The 27964-nt window shown below is 49.5% G+C and overlaps 1 protein-coding gene across 1 annotated transcript in view; it reads left to right on the top strand.

Moving 5' to 3' along the window:
* The first annotated feature begins 14148 nt into the window (after positions 1-14148).
* Positions 14149-27964, top strand: part of CAVIN1 (caveolae associated protein 1) — a 35495-nt gene continuing 21679 nt past the window's right edge. Inside the window, exon 1 of the mRNA XM_075580217.1 lies at positions 14149-14890. Coding sequence (XP_075436332.1) covers positions 14231-14890 — 660 coding nt within the window. The 5' untranslated portion in view covers positions 14149-14230. The remainder of the gene's footprint in view (positions 14891-27964) is intronic.

Here is a 27964-nt window from a genome sequence, read left to right as displayed (position 1 = left end):
TTTTCATCGGGTTTTTATGGGTAAAGGGACCGGGGTAATGGGTTTTATGGGTAAAGGGACCGGGGTAATGGGTTTTATGGGTAAAGGGACAGGGGTATTGGGTTTTATGGGTAAGCGGAGCAGGGTAATGAGTTTTATGGCTAAGGGGACCGGGTAAAGGGTTTTATAGGTAAGGAGACCTGGGTGAGGTTTTTTTCATCGGGTTTTTATGGGTAAAGGGACCGGGGTAATGGGTTTTATGGGTAAAGGGACGGGGGTATTGGGTTTTATGGGTAAGCGGAGCAGGGTAATTAGTTTTATGGGTGAGGGGACCAGAATGAGGGTTTTTTCAGGGATGGGGTTTTATGGGTAAGGGGCCCGAGGTAATGGACGTGTATGTGTATACCGGTATTACCTCTCTGGGCGTGTATGTGTATACCGGTATTACCTCTCTGGGCGTGTATGTGTATACCGGTATTACCTCTCTGGGCGTGTATGTGTATACCGGTAATACCTCTCTGGACATGTGTGTGTATACCGGTATTACCTCTCTGGGCGTGTATGTGTATACCGGTATTACCTCTCTGGGCGTGTATGTGTATACCGGTAATACCTCTCTGGACATGTGTGTGTATACCGGTATTACCTCTCTGGGCGTGTATGTGTATACCGGTATTACCTCTCTGGGCGTGTATGTGTATACCGGTGTTACCTCTCTGGGCGTGTATGTGTATACCGGTATTACCTCTCTGGGCGTGTACGTGTATACCGGTATTACCTCTCTGGGCGTGTATGTGTATACCGGTATTACCTCTCTGGGCGTGTATGTGTATACAGGTATTACCTCTCTGTGTGTGTATGTGTATATCGGTATTACCTCTCTGGGCCTGTATGTGTATACCGGTATTACCTCTCTGGGTGTGTATGTGTATACCGGTATTACCTCTCTGGGTGTGTATGTGTATACCGGTATTACCTCTCTGGGCGTGTATGTGTATACCGGTATTACCTCTCTGGGCGTGTATGTGTATACCGGTATTACCTCTCTGGGCGTGTATGTGTATACCGGTATTACCTCTCTGGGCGTGTATGTGTATACCGGTATTACCTCTCTGGGCGTGTATGTGTATACCGGTATTACCTCTCTGGGCGTGTATGTGTATACCGGTATGACCTCTCTGGGCGTGTATGTGTATACCGGTATTACCTCTCTGGGCGTGTATGTGTATACCGGTATTACCTCTCTGGGCGTGTATGTGTATACCGGTATTACCTCTCTGGGCGTGTGTGTGTATACCGGTATTACCTCTCTGGGCGTGTATGTGTATACCGGTATTACCTCTCTGGGCGTGTATGTGTATACCGGTATTACCTCTCTGGGCGTGTATGTGTATACCGGTATTACCTCTCTGGGCGTGTATGTGTATACCGGTATTACCTCTCTGGGCGTGTATGTGTATACCGGTATTACCTCTCTGGGCGTGTATGTGTATACCGGTATTACCGCTCTGGACATAGTGACCTGACCGGCTTGGGGGGGGCCCGTGGGATTTCCCCGAGCAGGGCTGCTGCTGCTAGGGGGCTGGGCAGCTTCCTCCATCCTGATTGGCTGCTGCTGGGTAATGCAGCCAATCAGCAGGAGGTGTCAGAAGCCTAGGGGCGGGGCCATGGAGAGGAGGAAACAGCATGGAGCAGAGTGTGTCTACAGCGCGTCACACTTTCACCATTAAGCCCAGTATTATTGGAGAAGGCCCCTGACAACCCTATATACAGGCCCGCAGCCTGCAGTAGATTATCCACCCAGAGACGTCTGATGCTTACTGCAAAGATTCTTATCAGAACGCCAAAAAAAAAAGGATTTTCTAATAAGGATCTCGGAGGTCTAACTAAGTGAGAGAGGAAGCCATATTAGTATTAGGCTTAGGGCTCATTTATTAGGATTTAAAAAAAAACAACACAGTTTTTAAAGATCAAACATATTGTACAGTATGGGGAAGACATCCGCAGAAAATATACAATAACCGTATCCCCCACGTAACAATCCCCCAGCGGCATTGTCTGTATTAGGGACGTGCAGGATGTAAGGCTCGTGTCAGCGGGGAGCGGGCTCACCCCACCTGTACATCCCATTGTGTTCTGTACGTGGCGGATCCCGTGATACGCTCAGGAGAGTTTCAGTGAGAACGCCGTGACCCGGAGGAAACGGGAACGTCTGTACCCGTCTGTTTAGACAGAGGGAAACAAAACCTCATTCTGTAGGTCCGTGTTACGCGGGGAGATTTACTCTGAACAAATACAAAGTATTAATTTGCAAACCTGTTATTAGGACCTAATTGGACAATGACATGTTTAAGGGGTCAGTCCCTCCTAGGGGCAAAGTGTACTAATGGCAGTGACATGTTTAAGGGGTCAGTCCCTCCTAGGAGCAAAGTGTACTAATGGCAGTGACATGTTTAAGGGGTCAGTCCCTCCTAGGGGCAAAGTGTGCTAATGGCAGTGACAGGGTTAAGGGGTCAGTCCCTCCTAGGGGCAAAGTGTACTAATGGCAGTGACATGGTTAAGGGGTCAGTCCCTCCTAGGGGCAAAGTGTACTAATGGCAGTGACAGGGTTAAGGGATCAGTCTCTCCTAGGGGCAAAGTGTGCTAATGGCAGTGACGTGGTTAAGGGGTCAGTCCCTCCTAGGGGCAAAGTGTGCTAATGGCAGTGACGTGGTTAAGGGGTCAGTCCCTCCTAGGGGCAAAGTGTACTAATGGCAGTGACATGGTTAAAGGGTCAGTCCCTCCTAGGGGCCAAGTGTACTAATGGCAGTGACATGGTTAAGGGGTCAGTCTCTCCTAGGGGCAAAGTGTGCTAATGGCAGTGACATGGTTAAGGGGTCAGTCGCTCCTAGGGGCAAAGTGTGCTAATGGCAGTGACATGGTTAAGGGGCCAGTCTTTCCTAGGGGCAAAGTGTACTAATGGCAGTGACATGGTTAAGGGGTCAGTCCCTCCTAGGGGCAAAGTGTACTAATGGCAGTGACATGGTTAAGGGGTCAGTCCCTCCTAGGGGCAAAGTGTACTAATGGCAGTGACATGGTTAAGGGGTCAGTCCCTCCTAGGGGCAAAGTGTACTAATGGCAGTGACATGGTTAAGGGGTCAGTCTCTCCTAGGGGCAAAGTGTACTAATGGCAGTTATATGGTTAAGAGGTCAGTCTCTCCTAGGGGCAAAGTGTACTAATGGCAGTGACATGGTTAAGGGGTCAGTCTCTCCTAGGGGTAATGTGTACTAATGGCAGTGACATGGTTAAGGGGTCAGTCTCTCCTAGGGGCAAAGTGTACTAATGGCAGTGACATGGTTAAGGGAGCAGTCCCTCCTAGGGGCAAAGTGTACTAATGGCAGTGACATGGTTAAGGGATCAGTCTCTCCTAGGGGCAAAGTGTACTAATGGCAGTTATATGGTTAAGGGGTCAGTCTCTCCTAGGGGCAAAGTGTACTAATGGCAGTGACATGGTTAAGGGAGCAGTCCCTCCTAGGGGCAAAGTGTGCTAATGGCAGTGACATGGTTAAAGGGTCAGTCAATCCTAGGGGCCAAGTGTACTAATGGCAGTGACATGGTTAAGGGGTCAGTCTCTCCTAGGGGCAAAGTGTGCTAATGGCAGTGACATGGTTAAGGGGTCAGTCGCTCCTAGGGGCAAAGTGTGCTAATGGCAGTGACATGGTTAAGGGGTCAGTCTCTCCTAGGGGCAAAGTGTACTAATGGCAGTGACATGGTTAAGGGGTCAGTCTCTCCTAGGGGCAAAGTGTACTAATGGCAGTGACATGGTTAAGGGGTCAGTCCCTCCTAGGGGCAAAGTGTACTAATGGCAGTGACATGGTTAAGGGGTCAGTCCCTCCTAGGGGCAAAGTGTGATAATGGCAGTGACATGGTTAAGGGGTTAGTCTCTCCTAGGGGCAAAGTGTACTAATGGCAGTGACAGGGTTAAGCCCCTCTCTCCCCCTCAAACACTAACCCTGAAAAACAAAACAAAAAATATCTCAAGAACCCAGAGTTTAAGTTTAAAGAACCCCCCCCCCCCCTGCTGCTTCACCACACGCCGAATGTCATATAAAGGGGGAATGATTCGCCCGTCCCATTTGTAGTTTTTTGCAGCGACGAGGAAACTGCGTGGTGGAGCCGCTCCCATACGTGGCAGACATAGGGTTTTAGCGAGCCTCCGTGGGGTTCGCGCGCAAGGAAGAGGGCAGTTGTGGGAAGATGGGAGGGTGCGGGGATTTCGAACATCCATGTGCGATTACGTTCGGCGGGTTCTGGCTCGGCTCCCAGCTTTGCTGAGACAATGTAAGGAAAATGGAAACCGTGAGAGCCGGTACACTGTGTTGATGCCACGATTATGATGTATAGGACCAGGCCAGCGTTAAGACTGGCTCCCCACCAGGGAGGGTCATCTATATATGTGCGTACACGCTGCAATCCACGCTCATTCACCCTTTTATATGTCTTAGTTCAGAAGCTAAAACCCCTCAACCGCGCTGTTTTACCCGCGATGACTTCACTAGCTTAGCAGTCAGCGATGTTTCCTGGGAGGATTTCTATGGCCGTCCAATCGGACGCTGCAAACGATTTACATGGCGGCTTCCTATTGGCCGGCGAGACGTGTCGGCCATATTGAATTCCCGAAAGAGGAGGGCACGGCTGATAACTAAGCGGATAATTGTCTCGGGGGAACCTGGCTGATCGTTTGTAATGTCACTAATAATTATGTTAAAGAGCACCGTTCCCGGTACGGATCCCCTGAGGCACTCCACTGGTTGCAGTCCCTTTACCACCACGCTCTGTCGACTACCCTTCCACCAATGTCTTATCCAGTCTACCACCGTAGACTCCAATCCCAAGCATGGCAACGTGTTTATCCGTCTTCTACGGTCGAAGACCTTACTAAAATCTAGGTCAGCTCCATCTACTGCTCCACCTTGATCTACCCAGTCAAAAAGATTAGGCCTCACCTCGGTAATCCCTTGCTGCTCGAGATCTTGTAGGTTGTTGGGCCTTAGATATCCAACAATTGCATCTTTCAGCAATGTTTCCATTACTGTCTCAGCTACAGATGTCAGGCTCACTGGCCTGTAGTAACCTGCCTCTTCCCTACTCCCAACTTTGCGACGTCGGACTCCATGTGGTTTTCTCCAGTCACCTGGAACGACACCTGTTAATACACCGTGGTTAAATAGTTCTCTTGCCTTGGAGGTATCCAGACGGGTCCCATTGAGTTGTCCACGTGAAGTTTTGAATTTTAGGGAGAGCCATTATGTGATACAGTTCCACACGAGGTTGGTGTAGAAAATAAAGCAAATTGGACTCGGTAACAATATTTGCACCTGGATTTAAAACTGGTTGAAGGACAGACAACAGAGGGTTGTCATAAATGGAACTTTTTCAGGTTGGGTTAAGGTCGTGAGCGGAGTACCCCAGGGATTGGTACTGGGACCCCTGCTTTTTAACTTGTTTATTAATGACCTTGAGGTTGGCGTCGAGAGCAAAGTCTCCATCTTTGCTGATGATACTAAATTGTGTAAGGTAATAGAATCAGAGCAGGATGTAATTTCTCTGCAGAAGGACTTGGGGAGACTGGAAACCTGGGCAGGTAAATGGCAGATGAGGTTTAATACAGATACATGTACGGTTATGCATTTGGGATGCAAGAATTAAACAGGCAATTTACAAATTAAATGAGGATTAATTGGGGGAATCCTTGATGGAGAAGGATTTAGGAGTGCGTGTAGACAGCAGGCTTAACAATAGTGCCCAATGTCATGCAGTAGCTGCAAAGGCAAACAAGATCTTATCTTGCATTAAACGGGGAATGGATGGAAAGGAAGTAAACATTATTATGCCCCTTTACCCCCCCCCCCCCCACGTGTCGGCGTTCTTGCAACCTCCCCTCCTCTATTCCCTCCTCCCATCTCATTCTTACCCCCCTCTCTTCCTCACTCACTGACCCCTCACCCCTCTCACTTCCCCTCCTATCACTCAATCCGACTCCCTCCTCACACTCATTCCCTCGTCCCTTCCTGGCCACATACATAATTCCCTCCCCCCCCCCAATAATAATTACCCCTCCCCCAATACACACACTACCACCCCCCAAATACATACTTACATTACCCCCCAAATACATACTTACATTACCCCCCAAATACATTCTTACACCATCTGCCCCCTTCTTTCACTTACCTTGAGGATGGTCTCTCTCACCAGCTTCTGCGGACCTCTCTCACCCTCCCGCGCCGGGACACTCATGCCGGTGGCTGCGGGGGGGACCCGGCCGGCCGGCACTTGAAGTTTGGCCCGGGCCAGAGGTCGGGCCCATCTTGTGCGTCCGGCTGCCGGACCTCTGGTTGCCGCCGGGCCCCAGGTTCTCCCCCCAGATGCTGCCGCGGGCTGCCTCTCTCCCTCGCTGGGTCTCTCTCTCTCATGCCGGTTGCACACCGGAAGCTGGCTCACCCAGCTTCCGCCGCCCATTGGCGTCGGGGAGAGGCCCGGCGTGGGACACTGAGGGAGAGAGGGAGCAGCGCGGGAGAGCCAGGGGCCCAGCAGCCAGATGGGCCCGACTTTCAGCGCCAGCTGGGCCTCCCGAAGCCACCAGGCCCAGGACACTTTGTCCCGGCTCTCCGCTGTCGGCGTCCCGGCTTCCAACCTGGACTGCTAGTAGAACCTTGTGGACCAGAGCTGGAAACCTCTGCCCTGACCTGTCTACATTAACCTCCTACCGTCTTTTCCGCCATTCACCTACACACATCGGCGGTTCCCGTTCACTTCAATGGGATCGCCCCAGTTTGAGGCTCCGAAATTCCACCTCCCAGAGTGAATAAACACTGTGTCTCCCCCGACCCCCCCCCACCCCCACCCCCCCCCGGGGTAATACACACAGGAGGCAACGGGGACCGAGCCCGTCCTCTGATTCACGAGGTAGAAATCCGGAGACAACACCTTTCTCATCGTTTCACTGTTTCCATTTTCCTTCTGTTTTTATTGGAAACCTTTTGGGTTTCCCCCCCCCCCCCCCACCTCCCGCCCCCCCCCCCCTCCCCGGGAACGTAGCCAAGAAAAATGTGTGTTATTAAGGAATTAACCCCTGGAATTCTGCATTCTTCCAGACGCAGAAGGAGCCCATCGCTGTCGCCGGGAAGCTGCACCCGCGCGTTCTGACATTCCTGGGTGTGAGCGGCAGTGGGGAAAACACATGCAGTTGTATTATTCGGTTGACACAGCGGTGCTTATGGATCAACACAGAAATACAGCGTTTTGGTTTCATTTGCTGTAACAATTCTTTGCCTGGGGCTGTAAAAAAAAGCGCAATAGGTTTATTAGGAAGGTTTTTAACCCTCTTAAAACGTCTTCTTACTGCCCCATATAACCCCTCCCTGTAACTCCTCCTACTGCCCCATATACCCCCTCCCTGTAACTCCTCCTACTGCCCCATATACCCCCTCCCTGTAACTCCTCCTACTGCCCCATATAACCCCTCCCTGTAACTCCTCCTATTGCTCCATATAAACCCTCCCTATAACTCCTCCTATAACCTCCTATTACCCCATATAACCCCTCCCTATAACTCCTCCTATTACCCCATATAACCGCTCCCTATAACTCCTCCTATTACCCCATATAACCGCTCCCTATAACTCCTCCTATTACCCCATATACCCGCTCCCTATAACTCCTCCTATTACCCCATATAACCGCTCCCTATAACCTCCTATTACCCCATATAACCCCTCCCTGTAACTCCACCTATAACCCCATATAACCGCTCCCTATAACTCCTCCTATTACCCCATATAACTGCTCCCTATAACTCCTCCTATTACCCCATATAACCGCTCCCTATAACTCCTTCTATTACCCCATATAACAACTCCCTATAACTCCTCCTATTACCCCATATAACCCCTCCCTATAACTCCTCCTATTGCTCCATATAACCCCTCCCTATAAGTCCTCCTATTGCCCCATATAACCCCATATAACCCCTCCCTATAACTCCTCCTATTACCCCATATAACCGTTCCCGACAACTCCTATTACCCTATATAACCGCTCCCTATAACTCCTCCTACTACCCCAAATAACCCCTCCCTATAACTCCTATTACCCCATATAACCGCTCCCGACAACTCCTCCTATTACCCTATATAACCGCTCCCTATAACTCCTCCTACTACCCCAAATAACCCCCACCCAACAACTCCTCCTATTACCCCATATACCCCTCCCTATAACTCCTCTCTGTCGCCCCCCTGGGGTTGAAGAGATGAACTCTGCACCAGCGATGTTCGGGATTGGAACGCCCCGGAATGCTGCTTCGCCTCTCCGCCCCTCACCCCATCGCCCCTGACATAGCTGGCACCTTCTCTACCCCAAAGCACCTGGAGAGTGTCCCGCGCATGGAGGGGGCGGTGTGGGGGGGGTGGGGGGGGTGGCATTCCTTGCCCCTTGCAGCATTCCTAACCGGCTCAGTCACTGTGGAAAGCTTCAGCAGAACAGGCCTGGGAGAGGCTGCCCAGCGGTCTCAGCACCAGAGACTCCTCCAGACTCTCACACTGTCAGCTTGTTGGGAGGCACAGAGGGGGCTAGATAAGGGAGAGTCAAATACCAGCAGCGGGGTTTGTTATTAAGCAACACAGCTGGGCCCATGTGTGGGTCAGAGGTACGGCTGTCCAAATAGGACTTAGGTGCAAGTGTAATCTTTTTGGAGCAAAGACATCTCCACATAGCTCCCTATAATTCCTCCTCTTGCCCCATATAATCACTCGCTATAACTCCTCCTATTACCCCATATAACTACTGCTTATAACCCCTCCTATTGCTCCATATAACCGCTCCTTATAACTTCTTCTGTGGCCCCATGCAATCCCGTCCTATAAACCCTCCTCCTATTGCTCCATATAACTCCTCCCTATAACTCCTCCTATTACCCCATATAACTACTCCCTATAACTCCTATTACCACATATAACTACTCCCTATAACTCCTCCTATTGCTCCATATAACTCCTCCCTATAACTCCTCCTATTACCCCATATAACTCCTCCTATTACCCCATATAACTACTCCTTATAACTCCTCCTATTACTCCATATAACTCCTCCCTATAACACCTATTGCCTCATAACCACCCCCTATAACTCCTCCTATTACCCCATATAACCCCTCCCCATTACTCCTATTACTCCATATAACCCCTTCCCTATATCTCCTCCTATTGCCCCATATAACCCCTCCCCATAACGCTTATTGCTCTCATATATCCCCTCCCTTTTAACTCGTTAGCCCCAAACCCCTAACCACAACTCGCTTACCCTACCCCCTAACGCCTCCCTCAGGGCCAAAACAGCACCAACTGTCCGTCGGCGGCTGTACCCCCCAGGCTTAGGAAACCCGCTACCCGCCCCCCCCCCCCCCCATGCTGGGTATCTCTGCCCCAGTCTCCTGCATCCCCCCCCCCCCCCGGACTGCTCTTGGATTGGGAAGGCTTGGCATCCCTAAGAATGTGACATGTGGGTTAAAGGAACAATGCGTATATGTACAGGCAGGCAGGGCGAGGTCAGGAGGAGGAGCGGGAGCGGGAGAGAGAGACTGGTACTGACAGGGGGAATTCCTTCAGCAGCTCACCTACACATTCCACAGCGATGGGCACCGTGTTCCGATCCAATGGGGCAACGCCGCACGGTCCTGAAAACGGGAAAACGTTCCAGGTCTGTCACAGGCCGACGACGAAGGACAAAAGCTACCCAGCGCTACATCCAATGTGACAAAATACACCGTTAAATACTTCAATGTTATTAGTCTCGTGAGTAAGGGTCATTTAGTTAAACCCTTCGGCCGAAGCGTTATAAGCCTGCAAGGCACGTCAGGGCACGACCAGTATGCAGCCACGTCAGGGCACGACCAGTATGCAGCCACGTCAGGGCACGACCAGTATGCAGCCACGACAGGGCACGACCAGTATGCAGCCACGTCAGGGCACGACCAGTATGCAGCCAAGTCAGGGCACGAGCAGTATGCAGCCACGTCAGGGCACGACCAGTATGCAGCCACGTCAGGGCACGACCAGTATGCAGCCACGTCAGGGGACGACCAGTATGCAGCCACGTCAGGGCACGACCAGTATGCAGCCACGTCAGGGCACGGCCAGTATGCAGCCACGTCAGGGCACGACCAGTATGCAGCCACGTCAGGGCACGACCAGTATGTAGCCACGTCAGGGCACGACCAGTATGCAGCCACGTCAGGGCACGACCAGTACGCAGCCACGTCGGGGCACGACCAGTACGCAGCCACGTCAGGGCACGACCAGTATGCAGCCACGTCAGGGCACGACCAGTATGCAGCCACGTCAGGGCACGACCAGTATATAGGGAGAGCGGTCTCAGTGTACCTGTCCTGCACAGGTACATGGAAACACCTGCTACTTAAAAAGGTGTGGAGGGGCGAGCTTAAACCGTGGGAGGAGGGTCCACCAACCTCCAATAAACTGATACAGCTCAACCCCCGTTATAGCGCGATCCGTTACAACGCGGATCCGCTTATACCGCGATGTACGCGTGGGCTCCCAATTTATCGTATGTATGAATACTTTACAACACCGTTATTGGCGTCTTAAATACTTTATTGTACAACGCATACAATGGTACATTATTTCTAACGCGATCCGCTTATAGCGCCATGTGATTCTTTGGACCCCAAGCACAGCGTTATAAGGGGGTTGAGCTGTACCAGTTGAAAATGTGGGTATGTTTGTCTTTTGTCAGCAGCACTCCTTGTGACAGGGGTGCGCCAAGTGGAGGGCGCGGCTTTCTGTGGGGGCGCAGCTGTTTAAAATAAATGCCGGGGATCGCGGGAGGCCTCTGTAACTTCTAAATTTACCGTGGTTCCAATGACGCATCTCCATGGCAACCGGCGTAACACGACCCCGCTACGTCATTTGACGCCGGAGCCGAGCGGAGGGGTGGGGGGGAGGGGGGGTTGGCGCGAGCAGGACGGGAGAGGAGAAAAGGGGGTACATGAAGGTAAGTTTGCGCACACCTGCCTCATGAGACAAATATATATATATATATATATGATGTGGTGGGTTCAGAGTGTTAGAATTTGCTGGGATTGTACGTTTATTACATGTAAGAATTATTTGATCACCTAATAAATATTCTTTTGGGTATTGGTGACCTCGTGAAGTGCGTAGTTACAGAACCGCGTTTGGGCGCCGAAGATCAGCGCGGTTACAAAGTGCCGGAGGCAGGACGAGAATGAAGGGTTCAAAACCTGCCGAAAATAACATGTTTCCTGATAGCGGACGGTCGCTAGGAGGGCGGGGAAAAAAAAAACACGTTCGTAAAAACAACGTATCGCTCATGGGCGGGAGCAGCTGGGTCAGCGCGGTATTGTTGATGCTATCACACCGCGGCGCCCTTCGGTGTACATCTGCGTCGCCCCAAAGGCCTGATGGGGCCTCCCCAAGAGCTGCTCCCCTGTGCACAGGACCAGCGTGCTAAGGGTTAACGTTTGCTTGTACTTTGTGGAACGTCAAACCCCGCCCACTGGAATGTTAATGAGCCAAGAGGGCACAAAGGACTTTGCGTTCGCAGCTGCATTCAATCTGAACCCCTTCAGTGTACATCTGCGTCGCCCCAAAGGCGGACAGCCTTTGGCGCTGCCAAAGGGCTGCCAAAGGGTGTGAGCCGTTTGATGATGTTAAAGCTTCTCTATTGCAACCTGAAACTCACCAGCCCTCTAATCCCCTGCACCCAATTTCCCAAACTCTATCTGTCCGTGAGATGTCTGTGAAGTGACCGTATAACCTCTTGTTCTTTTAGTGTAACCGTGTATTGTTATCATGACTCTGTGGCCCAGGACGTACACGGGAACGAGAGGTATCCCTCAATGCATTACTTCCTGGTAACGCATTTTTAATAAATAAAACGGTGGGCCAGACCAGTCTCTTGCCCCCCAAAGGGGTTCATATCACGCCCGGTGTCTCCTGGTGGCAACCACCCCCGGTGTGAAAATTAGAAGCAGAAGTAATACAGAGCCGCGGGCGGACTGATTTTGGAAGGTAAACATCTGACAGCTAATGATTTCAAGCAATTTTCCGTTAGATGGGAGTTTTTTTTTTTTTTTTCCTTGGCTTGAGGCAGAATTTCCATTCTCCGACTCTCACTTCTGTCGCTCCCCCACCTTTCCCCCCCTCCCCCACCTCTCCCTCCCCCCCTCCACCTCTCTCTCCCCTGAACCCGGCTCTCCCTGCAATAGACTCAGTGTCTTTGCTCACAGTCTTTCACTCACAGAGCCGCTCCCAGCTTTTCCAGCACACCCTAGGTTAATGAAGTGCAAGGCCATCCAACCAACTCAGAGACGACTGTGTGAGGAAGGATGCTTTTTTTTAATGAAATTTTTTTGTGTGTGTACTACTGTACTTGTCCTTTATTTGTCATAACAAAAATATGACATCATGCACCGCTCTCCTATAAGCAGCTACAACATCAAGTATATGTATATCTCCATATCTAACAACGGTTTCACCACACATTAAATGACACAAAAATGACATTATCTACGGGCAGACACAGGAGGCAGTGTTCATGAGCCTGTCCGTGAATGGAGCGGTATCCGCTATATCTGTATGTGCGTATGTACTGTATATCTTTATCTGAATAGCACTGGCGGTGTGCTCGGCACTTTTACAGAGACAGTACAGGGAATTATGACAATACGCGCAGCAAAGCGAGGCAACGGGAACGCCAACGTTACGTAACACACTGCGAATAATCTGCCTATCTTAACCCCTTCATGGCTGGCGGAGTACCCGTATTTCTGTTGTTCCTTGTATATACACCCCGTCTTCTGCTTTTATCATCTGTTTGACTAGAACCCCACGAAACACCTTTTTTTGTTCATTGTTTTTTTTGGGGGGGGGAGGGGGCGTTGCCGAAAGGGATGGTGTACTGGCCATGCACGGCAGCAAAGGGTTCTGGGTAATGACCAACATTCCAGCCCATACAATATTCCTCCGCCATGTTGTTCATGGCTGGAAGAGGCAGCGCGCCCCTGTGGGAGGCTAAACCAGAGATAATATGGTGTGTCACAGGGTGGGGTGGGGGGGGGAGGGCGGACACGGCAGAAGGGGGTTGGGGGGGAGCGGGAGAATGGAAATTCTGCCTCAAGCCAAGGAAACAAAATCTCAGCCAACGGAAAAAAAACTTGCTTGAAATCATTCGCTGTCAGGTGTAACGGTTGAGCCCCCAGAGTTTCGGCTTGTAGGTTAGGGAAATAAAAATGGCCGCCAAATCTCGCCGGCCAACAAGATGCCGCAACATCATCTTGAGGGGTGTGACGGGGGGCGGGGGGGGGGGGGGGGAGATGACATCCCGGCTCCCTATTGGACGACTTGGGATACCCTGCTATGAACGGTCATAGATCACATTGGGTTGCGCTAGGGCTCTGCGTGGCTGGCGGAAGGGTGGACACTTTGAGAGCTGAGGAGTGAGGCGGCAGACGAGAGACCCCCCCCCCCCCAGAACGCGGCGCTCATTAACCCCTGCTTACACCGGCGCGTCCTGCAAACCCCTTTCCACTGCTGAAGGCGCCTGCCGCGTATTTTGGACTTGGGTGGCGCTTCCCCCCCCGCCCCCTCCCCCGCCTCCCGTGGGAGGGTTTGGCCTTGTGGTGTAATGCAGCGGCAAGCGTTTAACGCCGTAGCAACAAGGCCCTCGTTAACCCCACCCCCCCCCCACCCCCTACGCCGCTCTCAGATCCCACATTATTAACCATTTTGTCGCCAGGAGGGGGAAATTGCGGAAGGCGGAAAGAATCACTTAGCCTATTCACCCCGTAGGGTTTGCAAACTCTTCTGGCAGGACAGGGGTTAACAGTTTAAGGCACCCCCCCCCCACCCCCAAACAAGTTGTTCCCCACAAGTATAAGTCTGTCTCTGTCTGGGAAGTTAAGCGTGTTCTTTAAACTCCCCTCCCACCGCATTCCACTGCACTTTCTGCGTGTTCTTGCCTGGAATAAGTCACGTTACCTCCCTTATAACTATTTTAATCATTTCACAGACACACACAGAGAGAGAGGGAGAGAGAGAGAGAGAGAGAGAGGGAGAGGTGGGGTCAGCAGCAGGCTTGTCCAATATAGGCCGGGGTGGAGTCAGCCAATGGACAGCAAAGAGTCAACTTCTTTCCATCCTCCCACACGCCAAGCCTACCAATACAGTTATGCAGAGCCCTTGCTCTTCTGCATACAAGCTTACATACACACTCACACACACGCCCCAAGCTCGCTATTTCTGGCCAGCATCCCGGGAACCAGCATTAGCTTTAGTCTCTGGCTCCCACACCGTTTGTTTTTCCCCCCCCCCCCCACCCCGTCTCTCTCTCTGCTCCCTTTCCAAGCTTGCCCAACGCAGACGTTATCCACCCCCCTTCTCCCGGGCAAAGGCAGTCGGCAACATGGCGGACACCACCCTACAGATCATCGAGCAGCCCGCCGCCACCCCGGAGACACCTCCGGAGGAACCGGCGGACTGCGAGCCCATCAAAGCCGATCAGATCAACGGGGTGCTGGTGCTGAGCCTGCTGGACAAGATCATCGGGGCGGTGGACCAGATCCAGCTGACCCAGAACCAGCTGGAGGAGCGGCAGCAGGAGATGGAGACGGCGGTGGGCAGCATCCAAGGGGAGCTGACCAAGCTGGCCAAGTCGCACACCACCACCTGCAACACGGCCAGCAAGCTGCTGGACAAGGTGAGGAAGGTGAGCGTCAACGTCAAGACGGTGAGGCAGAACCTGGAGAGGCAGGCAACCCAGATCAAGAGGCTGGAGGTCAACGAGTCGGAGCTACTGAGGCGCAGGAACTTCAAAGTCATGATCTACCAGGTGAGAAGAGATGGAGGGAAAGGGGTGGGGGGGGGGGGACCTCATCTGTCTTCTCTGCCTCGAACCCTAACTCTTTGGTGGGTCTTCCATGGTCTTCTATTCATGGGGAGGTGACCTGTGGAGGAGCCGCATTGTGGGTAGGTGGTCCAGTGGCGCTCCCATGTTGTCATGTGAGAACCCAATCTAGTATCAGTCTAATCAATTATCCATTGATTTTTTCCCACCGCCGATTTATAATTTGCCTTATCAATAAGTGCTGGTCTTGTGAATCGGTAATCTTTATCATTCATTGAGGTTGAATATCTAACGTATCAGTAGACATCCAATTATTATCAGTTGATAATCCACATTATCAATAAAGCTCAACCTTTATCAATCAGCGCATAACCCCTCTAGCAATTAGGAATACACCTTATCAGATCATCCCTGGTCTTATCAATATATGATTTCCCTTATCAATCAGTGTATGCGTTGTGAATCAGGAAGCCAATTTAGTAACACAGATGATGTTTTATCAATACAATCAGCCTTATGTATTGAGAGACCACCTTATCATATAACTACTCACCTTATCTACGTATAACTTGCTGTTAGCCACCGTCCTTATCAATTGATAATTCGTCGTAATGAGTAAGACCCCGTCTTATCTAACTTTTCTATCAATAAGCCACTTTAACCGTCGGTAATCATTCAACTAACCAGGTCGTTTGGCGCTCAAGTTATCCTTAATTTGACCGTTTCTCCACTGAACGCACTGTATTGTTATACATCGTATTAGTGTGTGTGTGTGTGTTTGTGTGTGTCGACGCACGAGCAGAACTGCGTCATTAGTAAGACCGGTTTCTCGCGCCTGATAGAGTATGAGAGGCGTACGCTACATGGACCAATTTTGGGGGCTTCAAGGGGAAAAAGGATGACGCACAGAGACGCAAAAGGCGACGCATCTTGTTCAAAACTTGTGCACCATGTAACGCCACCCCCAACTCCTAGTGACGCACCCCAAGGTGCAAACCGTGGCAGCCGGAAGCCAAAATACTTTTGACGCACAGATCCAGGGGTTTTCCACCGAGATTGTCTTGATACACCGACCCAGCTGTTTTCAGTGGAAATACATTTTTACGGAGCAGCTCTCCATAACGCATTGCATGCTTTTCCAGAAGTGTGTGGGTTAAGCAGGGGTGTGGGAGAGTAGCGTGTGCCAGATATGTGTCCACCTAGGACCTCCCTGTGGTTGGCATCAGTTCTGCCCAAATGCCAACGTTGGGTGGATCTGCCATGGCTCTTGGTTTGCACTGGGACTGCACAACAACACAGCTAGACTAACTGCTGTCCGTGTAAATGCTTGTTAGAAACAGCTGTTTGCTCTGTATTGTACTGTGCTGGCTATTGAAACGGATCCAGCTTGAGCGTTCCAGAACGTTGTTGGGTTTACGTGTCAAACGTGTTGCCGTTCGGAGCATTCCTCCCCAAACCGGGTGCAAAATGACGGTCACGCCGAATCTGTCGGCAAGGTTGGCTTCGCTTGCGCCGGCGGGCGTTTCCGGGGAGCGGTTGCAGGCGGAGTTCGGGGAGCAGAGAACATTATCGTGAGTTGGATCAAAGGTTGAGCCTACAACTGCTGCCGTTCTTTCCTCTGTCTTTGGGTCAAATAGATCCGCCAGGTTTCCAGGGGGGCTTAATCCCACCGTACTAAATAGGCAACGCGGGAACCCATAACCTGCGTCACCTTCTCCCATTGTCAGTTCTCGAGGACATCACCTAAGTATCTAAGTGATTTTTGCTTTTCTATTTGGTGGTGTCGTCCCCACCTCAGTGTCCACACGGTGAACAGCTCCGTAATGAGAGCATCCCTCTTAGGACCATCTTCGACCAGATAAGGTTAGCATCATTATATGCGCAAACAATGGCCGTCAGCGATTAGGGTTTTTAGGGTAAGAGGTTAAAGTTAGGGTTAGGGGTTAGAGGTTACAATTAGGATTAGGGGTTAAAGGTCGGATTTGGGTTAGTGGTTATGGATTAGGAGTTAAAACTAGGGTCGGAGGTTAGGGTTCGGGGGTTAACGTTGAATTAGGTTTAGAAATGGAAAGTTAGGGTTAGGGGTTAAAATGAGGGCTACGGGGTTCAAGTTCAGGTTCACGTCGTGTCCCGTTGTCACGGCAACGCGGCGTCATTTGCTGCCGCGCAGCCATTTCGGCGCGAGTCGGAGGGGGGAGACGCTGGACTTGGAGGGAGAGACGCAGGAGAATGCCGGAAGACGCGGCACCACCCGCAGCCCCCCCGCCGCCGGTAACACTCACCGGCGGGTACCGTGAGGGGGGTGAGAGGGGGAGGGTTACAGTAAGACAAACAATTGGGGGGGTGGCATGGGGAGTGCCTTTTTTTCTTCATTTATCGAGCCCTGTATAGTGTGTATATATATATATGTGTGTATGTATATATCATACAGGTGATGTACTATCACAAGACGATATAATAACACAGGGCGATGTAATAACATGCAGACAAATGCCACTCTGGCAGAGACGGGGTTAATGGCGCCCGCTGCCAGTTATAGCGCTGACCCCGAATACCAATGCCTGCTCTTTAACCGCTGCACCAATTTATTTACACGCACACGCACACACACTACAGACATGCGGATACACACTGACACTGATATACACACACAGTAACACACTCATACACAGACACAGTACAGACATGCGGATACACACTGACACTGATATACACACACACAGTAACACACTGATACACACACACACACTACAGACATGCGGATACACACTGACACTGATATACACACACAGTAACACACTGATACACAGACACAGTACAGACATGCGGATACACACTGACACTGATATACACACACAGTAACACACTGATACACACACACACAGTACAGACATGCGGATACACACTGACACTGATATACACACACAGTAACACACTGATACACAGATACACTGATACACACACACAGTACAGACATGCGGATACATACTGACACTGATATACACACACACAGTAACACACTGATACACGCACACACACTACAGACATGCGGATACACACTGACACTGATATACACACACAGTAACACACTGATACACAGACACAGTACAGACATGCGGATACACACTGACACTGATATACACACACACAGTAACACACTGATACACAGATACACTGATACACACACACAGTACAGACATGCGGATACACACTGACACTGATATACACACACAGTAACACACTGATACACAGATACACTGATACACACACACAGTAACACTGATATACACCCCGACACTGATATACACACACACAGTACAGACATGCGGATACACACTGACACTGATATACACACACACAGTAACACACTGATACACACACACAAAGTACAGACATGCGGATACACACTGACACTGATATACACACACAGTAACACACTGATACACACACAGTACAGACATGCGGATACACACTGACACTGATATACACACACAGTAACACACTGATACGCAGATACACTGATACACAGACACAGTAACACTGATACACACCCCGACACTGATATACACACACACACACACACAGTACAGACATGCGGATACACACTGACACTGATATACACACACACAGTAACACACTGATACACAGATACACTGATACACACACACAGTAACACTGATACACACCTCGACACTGATATACACACACACAGTACAGACATGCGGATACACACTGACACTGATATACACACACAGTAACACACTGATACACAGATACACTGATACACAGACACAGTAACACTGATACACACCCCAACACTGATATACACACACACACACAGTACAGACATGCGGATACACACTGACACTGATATACACACACAGTAACACACTGATACACAGACACACTGATACACACACACAGTAACACTGATATACACACACACACACACAGTACAGACATGCGGATACACACTGACACTGATATACACACACACAGTAACACACTGATACACAGACACACTGATACACACAGTAACACTGATACACACCCCGACACTGATACACACACACACACACACTACAGACATGCGGATACACACTGACACTGATATATACACACACAGTAACACACTGATACACAGATACACTGATACACAGACACAGTAACACTGATACACACCCCGACACTGATATACACACACACAGTAACACACTGATACACTGATACACACACACAGTAACACACTGATATACACCCCGACACTGATATACACACACACAGTACAGACATGCGGATACACACTGACACTGATATACACACACACACAGTAACACTGATACACACACACAGTACAGACATGCGGATACACACTGACACTGATATACACACACACGGTAACACACTGATACACACACACACAGTACAGACATGCGGATACACACTGACACTGATATACACACAGACAGTAACACACTGATACACACACAAACACTACAGACATGCGGATACACACTGACACTGATATATACACACACAGTAACACACTGATACACAGATACACTGATACACACACACAGTAACACTGATACACACCCCGACACTGATATACACACACAGTGACATACTGATATACACACACAGTAACACACTGATACACAGACACTGATAGACACACACACAGTGACATACTGATATACACACACAGTAACACACTGATACACAGACACCGATAGACACACACACAGTAACACAGATACACAGACACATTGATACACACACAGTAACACTGATACACACATCGACACTGATATACACACACACACACCGTAACACACTGATACACAGACACACTGATACACACACACAGTAACACTTATACACACCCGACACTGATATACACACACACAGTGACACACTGATATACACACACAGTAACACACTGATACACAGACACTGATAGACACTCACACAGTAACACTGATACACAGACACACTGATACACACACACTAACACTGATACACAGACACACTGATACACACACACAGTAACACACTGAAACACACACTGATACACATCCACACACACACAGTAACACACGGATACCCTCACATACACATACACACACAGTAACACACTGAAACACACACACTGATACACATACAAACATACACAGTAACACTCTGAAACACACACTGATACATACAGTATATACACACACTGATACACATACACACACACAGTGATACACTCGTATACACATACACACACACACAGTAACACACTGAAACACACACTGATACACATACAAACATGCTGATACACACACAGTAACACTGATACACACACACAAACACTGATACACATACAGACATGCTGAGACACACAGATACACACTGATACAGACACACACTGATACACACAGAGGCACCCATACGAACACACTGGTACACTGATACATACACGTTACACTGAAACCCACACACAGTAACACACTGATACACACAGTACACACATTATCGCACTGATTCATTCAGGCACGGATTCCCAGTCTAAACACAGACACACTGATATATACAGTGATATACACAGCTACGCGCGCACACTCACACACACACACACTGATATACTGTATACAGTGATATACACAGCTACGCGAGCACACTCACACACACACACACTGATATATACAGTGATATACACAGCTAGGCACCCACACTCACTCACACACACTGATATACTGTATACAGTGATATACACAGCTACGCGAGCACACTCACACACACACACACTGATATATACAGTGATATACACAGCTAGGCGCGCACACTCACACACACACACACTGATATATACAGTGATATACACAGCTAGGCGAGCACACTCACTCACACACACTGATATACTGTATACAGTGATATACACAGCTACGCGAGCACACTCACACACACACACACTGATATACTGTATACAGTGATATACACAGCTACGCGAGCACACTCACACACACACACACTGATATATACAGTGATATACACAGCTAGGCACCCACACTCACTCACACACACTGATATACTGTATACAGTGATATACACAGCTACGCGCGCACACTCACACACACACACACACTGATATACTGTATACAGTGATATACACAGCTACGCGAGCACACTCACACACACACACACTGATATATACAGTGATATACACAGCTAGGCACCCACACTCACTCACACACACTGATATACTGTATACAGTGATATACACAGCTACGCGCGCACACTCACACACACACACACTGATATATACAGTGATATACACAGCTACGCGAGCACACTCACACACACACACACTGATATATACAGTGATATACACAGCTAGGCGCCCACACTCACACACACACACACACACTCACACACACACACACTGATATATACAGTGATATACACAGCTAGGCGAGCACACTCACTCACACACACTGATATACTGTATACAGTGATATACACAGCTACGCGAGCACACTCACTCACACACACTGATATATACAGTGATATACACAGCTACGCGCGCACACTCACACACACACACACTGATATATACAGTGATATACACAGCTACGCGCGCACACTCACACACACACACACTGATATATACAGTGATATACACAGCTAGGCGCGCACACTCACACACACACACACACACACACACACACACACACACACACACACACACACACACACACACACACATACTGTTACATACTGCTAGCATTGTACCACTGGGCATGGGACTGAATCCAGGAGACCACGGATCCGACCACGCCTGAATAACTCACGTGGCAGTGACTCTTGCCAATTGTAATATTTTTTGTTTATGTTTTAACACAGGGGGTGCGCTAACTTCTTGTCCTGCGCCCCCAGCCTGCTCTCCCCCACTGCTCGCGCCCCCCCCCAACCTCATATCCAGCGTCAAATGACGTGTCAAGGTCATGTGACGCCGCGTCGCAATGGCGCCGCGTCCCACCAGCCGACATGAGAGAAACTGCCACGTATATAAAGGGTTAATATGTGCAGCTTAGAGGGGAGAAGGGAGAGGGGGATATGAGAGACACTGTCACATATATAAAAGGTTAATATGTGCAGCTCAGAGGGGAGAAGGGAGAGGGGGATATGAGAGACACTGTCACATATATAAAGGGTTAATATGTGCAGCTTAGAAGGGAGAGGGGGATATGAGAGACACTGTCACATATATAAAGGGTTAATATGTGCAGCTTAGAGGGGGGAAGGGAGAGGGGGATATGAGAGACACTGTCACATATATAAAGGGTTAATATGTGCAGCTTAGAGGAGAGAAGGGAGAGGGGGATATGAGAGACACTGTCACATATATAAAGGGTTAATATGTGCAGCTTGGAGGGGAGAAGGGAGAGGGGGATATGAGAGACACTGTCACATATATAAAGGGTTAATATGTGCAGCTTAGAGGGGAGAAGGGAGAGGGGGATATGAGAGACACTGTTACATATATAAAGGGTTAATATGTGCAGCTTAGAGGGGAGAAGGGAGAGGGGGATATGAGAGACACTGTCACATATATAAAGGGTTAATATGTGCAGCTTAGAGGGGAGAAGGGAGAGGGGGATATGAGAGACACTGTCACATATATACAGTAAAGGGTTAATATGTGCAGCTTAGAGGAGAGAAGGGAGAGGGGGATATGAGACACTCACATATATAAAGGGTTAATATGTGCAGCTTAGAAGGGAGAAGGGAGAGGGGGATATGAGAGACACTGTCACATATATAAAGGGTTAATATGTGCAGCTTAGAGGGGAGAAGGGAGAGGGGGATATGAGAGACACTGTCACATATATAAAGGGTTAATATGTGCAGCTTAGAGAGAGAAGGGAGAGGGGGATATGGGAGACACTGTCACATATATAAAGGGTTAATATGTGCCGCTTAGAGGGGAGAAGGGAGAGGGGGATATGAGAGACACTGTCACATATATAAAGGGTTAATATGTGCAGCTTAGAGAGAGAAGGGAGAGGGGGATATGGGAGACACTGTCACATATATAAAGGGTTAATATGTGCAGCTTAGAGGGGAGAAGGGAGAGGGGGATATGAGAGACACTGTCACATATATAAAGGGTTAATATGTGCAGCTTAGAGGGGAGAAGGGAGAGGGGGATATGAGAGAAACTGTCACATATATAAAGGGTTAATATGTGCAGCTTAGAAGGGAGAGGGGGATATGAGAAACACTGTCACATATATAAAGGGTTAATATGTGCAGCTTAGAGGGGAGAAGGGAGAGGGATATGAGAGACACTGTCACATATATATAAAGGGTTAATATGTGCAGCTTAGAGGGGAGAAGGGAGAGGGGGATATGAGAGGAATTGTGACATATATAAAGGGTTAATATGTGCAGCTTAGAGGGGAGAGGGGGATATGAGAGACACTGTCACATATATAAAGGGTTAATATGTGCAGCTTAGGGGGGAGAAGGGAGAGGGGGATATGGGAAACACTGTCACATATATAAAGGGTTAATATGTGCAGCTTAGAGGGGAGAAGGGAGAGGGGGATATGGGAAACACTGTCACATATATAAAGGGTTAATATGTGCAGCTTAGGGGGGAGAAGGGAGAGGGGGATATGGGAGACACTGCCACATATATAAAGGGTTAATATGTGCAGCTTAGAAGGGAGAGGGGGATATGAGAAACACTGTCACATATATAAAGGGTTAATATGTGCAGCTTAGAGGGGAGAAGGGAGAGGGGGATATGAGAGACACTGTCACATATATAAAGGGTTAATATGTGCAGCTTAGAAGGGAGAAGGGAGAGGGGGATATGAGAGACACTGTCACATATATAAAGGGTTAATATGTGCAGCTTAGAGGGGAGAAGGGAGAGGGGGATATGAGAGACACTGTCACATATATAAAGGGTTAATATGCGCAGCTTAGAGGGGAGAAGGGAGAGAGGGATATGAGAGACACACATATATAAAGGGTTAATATGTGCAGCTTAGAGGGGAGAAGGGAGAGGGGGATATGGGAGACACTGTCACATATATAAAGGGTTAATATGTGCAGCTTAGGGGGAGAAGGGAGAGGGGGATATGGGAGACACTATCACATATATAAAGGGTTAATATGTGCAGCTTAGAGGGGAGAATGGAGAGGGATATGAGAGACACTGTCACATATATATAAAGGGTTAATATGTGCAGCTTAGAGGGGAGAAGGGAGAGGGGGATATGAGAGACACTGTCACATATATAAAGGGTTAATATGTGCAGCTTAGGGGGGAGAAGGGAGAGGGGGATATGGGAAACACTGTCACATATATAAAGGGTTAATATGTGCAGCTTAGAGGGGAGAAGGGAGAGGGGGATATGGGAAACACTGTCACATATACAAAGGGTTAATATGTGCAGCTTAGGGGGGAGAAGGGAGAGGGGATATGGGAGACACTGCCACATATATAAAGGGTTAATATGTGCAGCTTAGAAGGGAGAGGGGGATATGAGAGACACTGTCACATATATAAAGGGTTAATATGTGCAGCTTAGAGGAGATATGGGAGAGGGGGATATGAGAGACACTGTCACATATATAAAGGGTTAATATGTGCCGCTTAGAGAGAGAAGGGAGAGGGGGATATGACACTGTCACATATATAAAGGGTTAATATGTGCAGCTTAGAGAGAGAAGGGAGAGGGGGGTATCGGAGACACTGTCACATATATAAAGGGTTAATATGTGCAGCTTAGAGGAGAGAAGGGAGAGGGGGATATGACACTGTCACATATATAAAGGGTTAATATGTGCAGCTTAGAGAGAGAAGGGAGAGGGGGGTATGGGAGACACTGTCACATATATAAAGGGTTAATATGTGCCGCTTAGAGAGAGAAGGGAGAGGGGGATATGAGAGACACTGTCACATATATAAAGGGTTAATATGTGCAGCTTAGAGAGAGAAGGGAGAGGGGGATATGAGAGACACTGTCACATATATAAAGGGTTAATACGTGCAGCTTAGAGGAGAGAAGGGAGAGGGGGATATGAGAGACACTGTCACATATATAAAGGGTTAATATGTGCAGCTTAGAAGGGAGAGGGGGATATGAGAGACACTGTCACATATATAAAGGGTTAATATGTGCCGCTTAGAAGGGAGAAGGGAGAGGGGGATATGAGAAACACTGTCACATATATAAAGGGTTAATATGTGCAGTTTAGAGAGAGAAGGGAGAGGGGGGTATGAGAGACACTGTCACATATATAAAGGGTTAATATGTGCAGCTTAGAAGGGAGAGGGGGATATGAGAGACTGTCACATATATAAAGGGTTAATATGTGCCGCTTAGAAGGGAGAAGGGAGAGGGGGATATGAGAGACACTGTCACATATATAAAGGGTTAATATGTGCAGCTTAGAGGGGAGAAGGGAGAGGGGGGTATGAGAGACACTGCCACATATATAAAGGGTTAATATGTGCAGCTTAGAGGGGAGAAGGGAGAGGGGGATATGAGAGACACTGTCACATATATAAAGGGTTAATATGTGCCGCTTAGAAGGGAGAAGGGAGAGGGGGATATGAGAGAAACTGTCACATATATAAAGGGTTAATATGTGCAGCTTAGAGGGGAGAAGGGAGAGGGGGATATGAGAGACACTGTCACATATATAAAGGGTTAATATGTGCAGCTTAGAGGGGAGAAGGGAGAGGGGGGTATGAGAGACACTGCCACATATATAAAGGGTTAATATGTGCAGCTTAGAGGGGAGAAGGGAGAGGGGGATATGAGAGACACTGTCACATATATAAAGGGTTAATATGTGCCGCTTAGAGAGAGAAGCGCCAGAACAAGGAGTAATTCTCCGACGCTGGAAGGTGTGAGGAAGCGCTTCTCAAAAGGGTGGTGGATGCATGGAATCGGCTCCCAGCGGAGGTGGTCGGGGTTTGTACAGTACGGGAAGTCACACAGGCTTGGGATAGGCACAAGGTCAGATCGGGTGTGAGGTTTCACAGCGGATATAAAAATGGCGCAAGTGATTCTTACCTGCCGGTATGTTCTCTGTTTCTATGTGTGTTATACTGGAGCCGAGTGACATCTCTGTAGCACCATAACCCCTGTGTCTCCCCACAAGGACACAATTCTTAACATCTGAGCGTGTGTTAAGTATGTGTTCCTAACATCTGTGTGTGTGTGTGTGTGTGTGTGTGTTTGTGTGTGTTTGTGTTAGGTATGTGTCCCTAACGTGTGTGTGTGTGTGTGTGTGTGTGTGTGTGTGTGTGTGTGTGTGTGTGTGTGTGTGTGTGTGTGTGTGTGTCTGTGTGTGTGTGTGTGTGTGTGTGTGTGTGTGTGTGTGTGTGTGTGTGTTAAGTATGTGTTCCTTTGTGTGTGCGGGGGGTGTTAGGTATGTGTCCCTAACATCTGTGTGTGTGTGTTAGGTATGTGTTCCTATGTGTGTGCGGGGGGTGTTAGGTATGTGTCCCTAACATCTGTGTGTGTGTGTGTGTGTGTGTTAAGTATGTGTTCCTATGTGTATGTGTGAGGGGGTTAGGTATGTGTCCCTAACATCTGTATGTGGGGGCGGGGAGTAGGGGGGGGGGGGGGGTGAGAGGTATGTGTCCCTAACATCTGTATGTGGGGTGGGGGGAGTGGAGGGGGTGAGAGGTATGTGTCCCTAACATCTGTGTGTGTGTGTGGGGGGGGGGTGAGAGGTATGTGTCCCTAACATCTATATGTGGGGGGGGGCAGTGGAGGGGGTGAGAGGTATGTGTCCCTAACATCTGTGTGTGTATGGGGGGGGGGGTGAGAGGTATGTGTCCCTAACATCTGTGTGTGTGGGGGCGGGGGTGAGGAGAGGTATGTGTCCTTTATATACGTGTGTAGGAGAAGGGGGTGAGAGGTACGTGTGCCTGATGTCTGTGTATTAGGAGGGGGTGAGAGGTATGTGTCCCTGGTGTCTGTGTATTATGAGGGGGAGAGAGGTACGTGTCCCTGATGCCTATGTATTAGGAGGGGGTGAGAGGTACGTGTCCCTGATGTCTGTGTATTAGGAGGGGGTGAGAGGTACGTGTCCCTGATCTCTGTATTAGGAGGAGGTGAGAGGTACATGTCCCTGATGTCTGTGTATTAGGAGGGGGTGAGAGGTATGTGTCCCTGGTGTCTGTGTATTATGAGGGGGTGAGAGGTACGTGTCCCTGATGCCTGTGTATTAGGCGGGGGTGAGAGGTACGTGTCCCTGATGCCTGTGTATTAGGCGGGGGTGAGAGGTACGTGTCCCTGATGTCTGTGTATTAGGCGGGGGTGAGGGGTACGTGTCCCTGATGCCTGTGTATTAGGAGGGGGTGAGAGGTACGTGTCCCTGATGCCTGTGTATTAGGAGGGGGTGAGAGGTACGTGTCCCTGATGCCTGTGTATTAGGCGGGGGTGAGAGGTACGTGTCCCTGATGCCTGTGTATTAGGAGGGGGTGAGAGGTACATGTCCCTGATGCCTGTGTATTAGGCGGGGGTGAGAGGTACGTGTCCCTGATGCCTGTGTATTAGGCGGGGGTGAGAGGTACGTGTCCCTGATGCCTGTGTATTAGGCGGGGGTGAGAGGTACGTGTCCCTGATGCCTGTGTATTAGGAGGGGGGTATGGATCTCTTTAGAAGGACCATTTCCCCCTGCATGTAAGTATCCCCCCCGCCCGGCTCCCTCTCCTCCCCATCGCCCTGCGGGGTGTAAGGAGAAACTAATGCCGTGTCCACTTGTAACAAGCCAGGACCCAATTTTAGCCGCGTGACTCATACCCCCGGCACGCACCGTCCCCGAGTTCCTCCAGCTGGCAGTGCGGGAATACGGGCTTCACCCCGCCACCAGGCCCCCTCCCGCCCGCCCGCCCTCACTGCTGCTCTGCCCGTTCATACTTTCTGTGCTGGCCTCCACGGCTTGGAGGGGTTGATTGTCCAGCTGTCCTGAGGAGACCCTGACCCCTCTCCTTCTACACTCCTGGCTTTCCGTTCTCACCTTTTTGTAGACCAAGTA

Source organism: Ascaphus truei, chromosome 23, assembly GCF_040206685.1.
Source record: "Ascaphus truei isolate aAscTru1 chromosome 23, aAscTru1.hap1, whole genome shotgun sequence".
Lineage (NCBI taxonomy): Eukaryota > Metazoa > Chordata > Amphibia > Anura > Ascaphidae > Ascaphus > Ascaphus truei.
This window is presented reverse-complemented; position numbering and strand designations above follow the sequence as displayed.